The sequence below is a fragment of the Aplysia californica genome, unplaced genomic scaffold, assembly GCF_000002075.1.
Source record: "Aplysia californica isolate F4 #8 unplaced genomic scaffold, AplCal3.0 scaffold00694, whole genome shotgun sequence".
NCBI lineage: Eukaryota > Metazoa > Mollusca > Gastropoda > Aplysiida > Aplysiidae > Aplysia > Aplysia californica.
Window position 1 is genome coordinate 360,520 of NW_004797964.1, and position 9,939 is coordinate 370,458.

General features: G+C 40.6%; 1 protein-coding gene across 1 annotated transcript in view; it reads right to left on the reverse strand.

Moving 5' to 3' along the window:
• Window positions 1-9,018, reverse strand: part of LOC101854049 (beta-1,3-galactosyl-O-glycosyl-glycoprotein beta-1,6-N-acetylglucosaminyltransferase) — a gene marked incomplete at its 3' end in the record, with an annotated part of 11,544 nt that extends 2,526 nt beyond the window's left edge. Inside the window, 3 exon segments of the mRNA XM_013088158.2 lie at window positions 138-361; window positions 3,215-3,305; window positions 8,139-9,018. Coding sequence (XP_012943612.2) covers window positions 138-361; window positions 3,215-3,305; window positions 8,139-8,883 — 1,060 coding nt within the window.
• Window positions 9,019-9,939: the final 921 nt, after the last annotated feature.

Genomic DNA, 9,939 nt, shown 5'->3' on the forward strand with positions numbered 1-9,939 from the left:
TCCTCCTCCTCCTCCTCCTCCTCTCTGCTTTACCTCATACTGTAACCGAACCTAGAAAATAAACAAGCAAACAAAAAAACCCACCAAAAAAACAAACAATCAAACACACAAACAAACAAAGAAAGAAAACAACCCACCAATGAAGCTGCCCCTGATCCCCAGCTGTGGGTTGTGGTTCAGTGTAGAGAACAGAGTCTCGTCTGGCACGTCGACAGTCCTCAGCCAATCCTGAAGTTTCTTGGACACAGGGTCGTGAAGGACATAGTCCACAAACTCTCTGTTGACCACAACGTGCACAGCTCCCTTGGTGGGTACCACGTCCAGATCGGACGGCTTGTTGATGAAACGGACTTTGTTGGCTCTTTGAGGAGAGAAAAAACAGACAGACATGGCCAGTTGAGGAGAGAAAATACAGACAGACATGGCCAGTTGAGGAGAGAAAATACAGACAGACATGGCCAGTTGAGGAGAGAAAATACAGACAGACATGGCCAGTTGAGGAGAGAAAATACAGACAGACATGGCCCTGTGAGGAGAGAAAATACAGACAGACATGGCCCTTTGGGGAGAGAAAATACAGACAGACATGGTCAGTTGAGGAGAGAAAATACAGACAGGCATGGCCCTTTGGGGAGAGAAAATACAGACAGACATGACCCTTTGAGGAGAGAAAATACAGACAGACATGGCCCTTTGGGGAGAGAAAATACAGACAGACATGGCCCTTTGGGGAGAGAAAATACAGACAGACATGGCCCTTTGAGGAGAGAAAAAACAGACAGACATGGCTTTTTGAGGAGAGAAAAAACAGACAGACATGGCTTTTTGAGGAGAGAAAAAAACAGACAGACATGGCTTTTTGAGGAGAGAAAAAACAGACAGACATGGCTTTTTGAGGAGAGAAAAAACAGACAGACATGGCTTTATGAGGAGAGAAAATACAGACAGACATGGCCCTGTGAGGAGAGAAAATACAGACAGACATGGCCCTTTGAGGAGACAAAATACAGACAGACATGGCCCTTTGAGGAGAGAAAATACAGACAGACATGGCCAGTTGAGGAGAGAAAATACAGACAGACATGGCCCTTTGAGGAGAGAAAATACAGACAGACATGGCCCTTTCAGGAGAGAAAATACAGACATGGCCCTTTGAGGAGAGAAAATATAGACATGGCCCTTTGAGGAGAGAAAATATAGACAGAATGTCACAAAAACGGACTTTGTTGCCCCTTTGAGGAGAGTCACATTGCGACTGTGTCAAAAAGGAAACCTTATGGTATTTCCCACTCACACAGATACGTATTTGTGAGGCAGCGTGGTGGAATTAGGCGCTCGTCAAAATAATCGAAGTGAAGAAACTTGCATTTTTCTGCTGGTTTTTCAGTTTTTACTGAATTTTTGTTTTTTGGCTCAACACCTTTCATGACCATTAAAGAATACATTTCTTTCAGGATTTGACCGAAAAACGTTGATTAAAGGTGCAAAAAAACATAAATTGTCTGTTACCACAGTCTCTTAATTAAGATAAGGAAATAACTAATCTTTGGCGGCCATTTTTTCACTGATTTTACCTCTGAAACCAGGTGACCCCCACCTCCTTCATTTGCCAATATCTCGACTTGTATTCAAGATAAATGGATTTTTTTTCATCCAAATAAAGACTAGAAAACAACCTTTAAGATGTTACCAATAACTCTACCTGCCCCAAAATTGATGTGATGAGAGCCTGACTCCACCGTGTTGTGACACATATGTGTCACAAGGTGGTGAAATCAGGAGCTTGACAAAATGATGAAATCAACGAAATCGATATTTTTCCATAAATTCATTTGGCTTTAATTTTCTGCTCTGTCCCCCCTTTCTTTTTGTTGGTTCGGCACCACTATGTCCATCTAAAAACATATTTTTGAATGGATTTTACCAAAAGTGAAAAAAGAACGTTGACCAAAGGCAAAAGAATGTAAATGTGAGACAGCGTGGTGGAATCAGGCTCTCGTCAATTTTTGGGCATATTGAGTTATTGGTATCATCTTAAAGCCTGTTTATTTGTCTTTATTTGAATGAAAAATTTATTCATTTATCTTGAATACAAGTCAAGATCTTTGCGAATGAAGGAGGTGGGGGGTCACCTGTTTTCAGAGGTAAAATTGGTGAGAAAATGGCCGCCAAAGATTAGTTATTTCCTTAGCTTAAGGGTCTGTGGTAACTGAAAATTTACTTTTTTCGTGCCTTTAATCAACGTTTTTCAGAAACATCCACACCTAAATGAGTTCTTTAATGGGAAAGAAAGGTGTTGAGCCAAAAAAACACAAATTTGATAAAAATTCACAAACCTGTGGAAAAATGCAGGTTTATTCACTTTGATTATTTTGACGAGAGCCTGATTCCACCACGCTGCCTCACAAATATGCTTTTTTTGTAGACACTAAAGCTGTGGAAGTCTGTGGCAGCCCTTTTATCGCTCATTTTACTTCTGACACCAGGCGACCCTTACCTTCTTTAATCGTAAATATTTTGACTTCTGGTCTAGATAGATAAACCGATGGGATTTTTTTTTCAACGATAGCAAGGCAAAATGAACAGTCGTTATGATCATTTCAATTACTCCACAATAGTATGTCTCAAAATTGACGAGCACCTGATTCCACTGTGTCTTGACACATTTAATTTTTTTGAAGAATCAAGTACTAAACCAACTTCAGCCTTTGTAATGTTCAATATCACAAGCATCAATTTATCGCCAACATCACCCCCCCCCCTTACACCACCAAGCCATTCTTTTCCCTTTAAAAAAAGAAAAGAAAGTTTTAACATATGAGTATCATGTGGCTTCGGTGGCCTACTGGTTAGGCTCTCGGACTCGCAGCCGTAAGGTCGTAGGTTCGAATCCCGTCAGGGCCCAGACGTTGTGTCCTTTGGAAAGGCACTTTACACGAATTTTCCTCACTTCACCCAGGTGGGAATGGGTACCCGGCTATAGACAACGAAAGATCTTGTCAGTTTGTTAGTGTTTCAGCGCTTAATCAGCTGCTTGCACTGTATGCTTCCCGGGAAGCTGAGAATGTTTCGGAGTGTTCTATGGTCTGCTGGGGTAATAATATAGTGTAAAGCGCATAGAGCCTGCTGTTGAGCGGGGATATGTGCTATACAAATGCTATTTATTATTTATTATGTACATATTTATTATGAGGAATACGTCCTGTAGACTCACTCTCTTCGAACACCCTCTACGTCGTTGGCACCTTTAAAGGACGTCAGAATCTCCACCAGTTCCCGGTTCGTCTTCAGTGGGAATTCCTGGCCTGCCAAGATCAGAGGTTGAAAATTTTTTTTTTTTTTTTTTTTAAAGACCCAGAAGTTTTAGTAGCTCTTGTTGATTTTTTTTTTGTCATTGTTAGTTTTTCCCGCGAGGACACAAAGTTGTACCCACGGAAGGAATTCGAACTCACGAGCTTACGGTTGCGAATCAGCGAGTCAAACCAAAAGGCCATCGATGCCCAGTACATCAGTCTTTATACTCAAATATAGCACATCACAGAACCTGGAACAGCCTGCGTCCTAAACAGTCAGCTTTTACATGTCGTATCTCCCAAAGAAAAGCCTGGGGTTTTTACTGGGAGGGAAACATTCATTCTGTTGTAAGAAAACTAGAACTATTCATACGTTGATACGTTCTTCTGCAACATACTATTAACGATTTCCGTTAACTCTCTAGCCAAGAAAGAACGCTTAATATTTTTACAACGTACCAATTTGAAGCTTCTCCCAGGAAATATACGGCAGGAAAAAAGCTGTCTAAATCTAGATCTAGACTATCTTCTATTTGTGGTGGCCGAATTTTGCTATTCAAAAAGCTTTTTTATGGTTTCATCGATCGACATGCGGTTTTTCGCCAAAAGATTCTTTAAAATATTCTCCAGATCATGACGCCCTTCTTTTTTTCAGTTTTGAGACAGTTTTGCTGCAAAAAGCTAAATTTCTTTATTTCGCCGATCGCTTTTGTAGGCCGACACTTCTGTCTCTGTAATTTTAGAAAATCCGCAAGGTTTGTTTATTTCAAGCCGTACTTCCGTTCGATACTATCGCGCATTGTCGCGCAATACTGAGCACTATTTTAAGTGCGCAACCCGTATAGATCTAGATCTTGCCTCATGTTTTTTGTGTTTTTTTACTTGGTGCTAAATTCGACTGTGATCCTTTCGTTTGATGCCCATCATCGCTTTTTCTGGACTCCTTTGTCGAATTCTTTTTCTTGCTATTGGGAACAATCAACACGCTTCTGTACAACCACGAAAGAGGAATAGAGAATCAATCTATGCATCTATTATATCTTTGGCAACTTGGAAACACATGTGCCACTTTTCTCTCAAGATTTATTGCTCCATTCCAGTAAAGTTTAAATATAGTAGACCAATGATATTCAGTTGATGTTAATTGTTAAGGCATCGATCATTCCTTTCATCGAAAGGGGGCCCAGCTTGTATATTATATTTATGAGGCAGTGTAATGAAATCAGGAGCTAGTCAAAATAGTGAAATCGAATGAACAGGCTTTTTCCAGCCAGTTTTGGCAATTTTTATTGATTTCTTTATTATTGGCTCAACACCTTTTTTTTTCATATAAAAACATTTTCCATATGGATCTTAATGGAAAACATGGATTAAAGTCACAAAATATGTAATTTTTTAGATTTCAAGAACTCTCAAACTATTGAAGCTACTACCAAACTTTGGCGGCCATTTTCTCGCTAATTTTATTACTGAAACCAAGCGGTCTCACCTCCTTCTATTGCAAATATCTCAACTTCTATGCAAGATAGATAGGCATTAATTTGATTGAAAGCAAAGCAAATGAACAAGCTTTCAGATAATGTCAATAACGTCAAATGCCCAAAAATTAACGTGCGCCTGATTCCACAGCGTCCTGACACATGTGAGTTCACTGGTCTGCTTCAGTTGGCGTCTGTTGAAACTGATCTATCCATTTCTTTACTTATTTCTTGGGTGAGGGGTATCACTAAACAAGTGGGGGGGGGGGTGACTTTTGTGCGACACCATGGAAATTCCTGAGTTGAAATTTCTGGTGCATGTAATAAACGGACGTATGCTCACTTTGTTGGCAATATAAGTCACCGTTTGCGCAAAATCAAGTATCGCATCAACACACCACCTAGATGAAAGCTGAGAGACTTTGATCGTGCCAGGGCTATGACATGGCTGCATGCTGAAGTTGGAGCCCGAGAAGTTGCCAGAAGGCTTGTTGTGTCTCACTCTGTCATTGTCCGCCTGAGGCAGCGCCATCAACCCACTGGATCAGTCCAAGAACGCCCCTGTGCAGGTCGACTCAAGAAGACCACTGAGAGAGAGGACCGAAATGTCTGCACACAAGCCCTGCGACAGGACAACGACAGCCAACAGCATCAGGCATCGTCTGCGTAGTGCTACCAACACGGCGGTGAGCTCCTAGACCTTTCGGCGTCCTCTGCATGCTGCCAACATCCGGGCCAAGCGTCCAATCAAAAAACCAAGGCTGACCGCAGGACACCAGGCAAGTCGTCTGCTTGGTGCAGGGCCCATGAACCGTGGACTCGAGCCCAATGGGGACATGTGTTGTTCACAGATGAGTCACGATTCATGGTCAACCCAAAAGATGGACGTGTGCGTGTGTGGCGGCGTCCAGATCAGACAAGCAGGGATCACAAGAATGCCATGGCCAGCAAACAGTCTCGACTTCAACCCCATTGAGAAAGGGTGGTGTGAAGTTGGCCGGAGAGTCCAGCAACACCAGCCACCACCAGCTAACCGACAAGAGCTGCTACAGATCCAGCAGCAGGAGTGGGCAAACCTTCCCCAGGCCTCCATTGCCACCACCATCAACACTATGAGGCGACGCTGCATTGCTCGGCGTAGTGGGTATACCCGTTTGTGAACGGACTGTCATGAACACTAATTCCTGGATTTTTCTTTTGAGGGGTACTCTTGTTCGAGCGACATATTGCCTAAATTCGCAAAGTCATCATTCTGAAATTGAATTGATTTTGTTAAGAAATGATTCCATTATCTATCTTTGAAATTTCAAAGGTTCTGCTTTTCAACTGTTTGTGCTGCGAGAGTGTTTGCAAGTGGTCCTTAACTTTTGTTGAAGTCTGTATATATACAGTAGAACCTGCTCTACTCTAATCGCCACCTTTATCTATGCAAACGTTCGCTTCCCATTTCCTCCATTTTATTATTTTATTTTTTATTTTAAAAATTATAACACTATGTAAGACGGCCACAAGTCTAATACGGCCGACACTTTTAGACAACAGCTTGACGTCATAGACAGTTTCTACTGTAGCTATTTTAACTATTCAGAGTATCGCAGCTATGTCGACAGTGAATATCATAAAATGTTTTAAGACGCGGTGGAATCAGGCCCTTGTCAAGTTTTGGACATGTGAAGCTATTGGTAGCATTGAAAAGCGTATGCATTTGCATTGCTTTTTGGTGGAAAAAAGACTATTTGTCTTGAATAGAAGTTGAAATATGTGCCATTGAAGGAGGTGGGGGTAGCATAGTTTAGGAGGTAAAATTAGCAAGAAAATGGCTGCCAAAGTTGGGTAACGTCTATAGTTTGAGAGTCTTTGAAAATCAAAAAAGGACATACACATAATTTGGTGCCATTAGTCGACGTTTTTTCAGTAAATTTCAAAGGGGGGGGGGGGGTTTAGATTGACATAAAAGGTGCTGAGCCAAAAAAACAAACATTCGGTTAAAATTGTCAAACTAAAGAAAAACTGCCTTGCATTATTTTGACGAGCGTCTGATTTCGCCACAACGTAGTCTATGTTTTTCACTGACGTGTTAGGTCCCTCGCCAAAAGTCTGCAAATGTTAACTGGTATCACTTGTCGTTTCGTGTGTTCATACAGTTAAATACGACATTAAATAATTCTGCCATTTCTAATTTTTTTTTAATTGAATTCGATGTTCAATGTTGCGTCCAATTTAACATAAAAGAGTCTGTTGAGTTGGGTTTTTTCCCCCTACAAATTTAAAATGTCAGAAGAATTTTTTTAAAATATTGTAGTAAACCTCAGAATCAACCCTAACATCCTACATGGTGGGGTCATGTAGGTAAAGTACGGTGATGTAGTATACAGTGTCGTCACTTCAATATATCTATCTGATATAATCTATCCCCGTGGTTTTATGTACCCCGCATAATTTAGCTAAATTTGATCATTTTTTTGCGTAATTTCAGATTTTTTCCCTCTATTATTCTTTGTTAAAATTAACAGAATCGCATAATTTCACATTTTTGTGCTCAGTTTGCATAATTTCCTAATTTGTCTTGCATAAAACGACGGGGACAGTATAATCGGTCAGAACTCACTGGGCGACACACGGTAATCAGTCAGGTTAAACTTCAAGAATTGCTCTCTGAGGATGGCCAATATTAACCACAGAATGACAACTTCCGTAAAAGTTTGTCACCTTTTTCTCATACTCTCACCTATGCAATCTCTTTGGTTATGCAATTACTTTTGTGTTATGTTCACCTGTTCTATTCACAGCTGTCTTCGGGTAAACTTAAAGTTCGCTCATCGAATAAGAAATACAGCGACACCCTGAAAGTGTCTCTGGAGAACTTCAACTTTAAACCCTAAATTCAGGGAGGCAAACATTAATTAAGAGCAAAAATAATTGATAAAAAAACACACCCAAAACGCGCTACAAAGAAACTCAGCGAACTTTTCTGAATAACTTCAATATTGATTCAAGGAAAACGAATGAGACGAACCACTCACTTAGTCGAGTGTGTCTGCAGGTACGTCCAAGCACTTTAGAATGGCGTGTCATATGGTGCGATTTAGAAATCAGGGTGCTCAATGTAAAAGACTCCAATGAAAAATGTTGTTAAAGTGTTTAGATGAATGCATCCAAGCCTTCATTATTGCAGATATTTCAGAGTATGTACTATGAGGGAAGGATTGTTTCTTAAAAAGATACTTTTCCAGTCGATTAAATTTACTATCAGACAGTATCTTACACAGCAAATAAAGAGACTAGCTATACCCCCCCCCCCCAAAAAAAAAAACCCCACACACACACCTAACACTACCATATGTATCAGCAGTCCTGTGAGACTCACCTGTAAGGTTAATGAAATATTTCCACCTCGATGACCTTTTCATGAGCTCCTCCATACACACAAGCTCCGGCTCTAGAACTGAAAACTTCCCCCACACGACGCTGATCCTCGTTGGCGACATATACACGTTGGGAAAACAGGACGCTATGGATGTCATAGCTTCGAAAAACTCTGTCTTCGCTTTGACATCGACATGGATACAATACACGTTCTGTGGTCTGTACACAGCTCGTAAGAGTCTCTCCACCATCTCTATATCTTTGAAGACAACAAGACTATAGGCAAGAGGGAATTCGTCTTCCAATTTCGTCAGCGAAGTCATTATGTACCCCCGTTCTCTTTGAAAATTTCCACAATGTTTTGTCTTCTTCAAGTAGAAATCTTCGTGGAAACGAAATCCTTTCCATTCCGCGCTTTTCGATTTGGACAAAGCGTTGTCCAGACTGCCGTTTTTCTGAGAGAATAAACCGGCACAATCCACATCTCGGATATCATATAATTGATACATTTGCTCAAACATTTCCCTACTGACTGAATCTCCCTTGGAGATATCCATGGACATGGCAATAGCACGCCAAGAGTTGAGAGAATCTAGTAATGACATCCGGAAAATCACTAAAACTAAAACAAAACAACCCGCAATAAGACACTTACGAAGTGAAATAGTCCTCATGTCTGCAAAAGAAGGTCCGGCGAAACGCAACACTGAAAAACAATCTTCATTGGATCCAATCTGCAGAGTCATATGGTCCGCTTCGCAAAGAACCGAAATATCGTAAGAGAGCACAGTCTCGGTGTATCATATAATTTACGTCTTTGGATCAACATATCAGCATGTTTGAAAGATAGCCGTCTTTTGTTACCTTTTGAATTACCCTACAACATGTTATTCTATTATTGCGTTCTTCGTTTACTTTGTTTTTGGTTGCTTTTTTAAAGTTTCGTTTTTCTTTATATAATATTACTATTACAATTTGTTTGACGTCATCAGCTCTTCCAACAATAGCCTCGAATGCAAACTACATAATGTATAGACAGGACACACATGTCTGTTCTATTTCTCGTATTGAGAAGACTATAATATACTATATTATAATAAATATCACTAGTACCTAATAACTGAGAAAAAAAAATTCAAAAATCACCCCCAAGCTATGTACTGAATATCTGCAAATGGCGAAAAGGCTAAGTGAAGAGTTGAATGTGAGAAGAAGTCGTCTTGAGTGAATCCGTAATAAAATAACTTATAGTCTTCTGATGAGCATCTTAGTATAAAATATTTCTATCATTAGAAAGGGAGTGGATAGAGTTCGAAAAGTATAAACAGAATAGAGGAGAAGCAGAGAATCAAACAACAATAAATGTTTGCCTATCGTATCACGATCGCCCACGGCCTCCCCCACAACTGTCACGACTTTGCATTAACTCAATAATCCCAAAATCGTTCGAACAACGTCACATACTCCTCAGTAGTGTAACTAACTCAGGGTTTTAACTCACTGTTTGAGCCACTCCGCTATGGACAATAAATAACGTAGTCAGCACCTCCCCCCCCCCGAGAAAACGGTCTTTTTTTCCATGCAGAAATACAAATCCATGCCTTCCAATGTGTTACACCAAAACACTTAACTGGTTGAAACCTTTAAAAAATGACCCTGTATGGAATTCTTTGTCTGTCTGCCTCTCTCTCCACCCTTCTAATTCTATCTCACCCTCTTTCTTTCGGTGCAGCCCCCACCCTCCACTCTCTGTCTCTTTCTCTCTCTCTCTGTGTGTGTGTGTGTGTGTGTGTGTGTGTGTG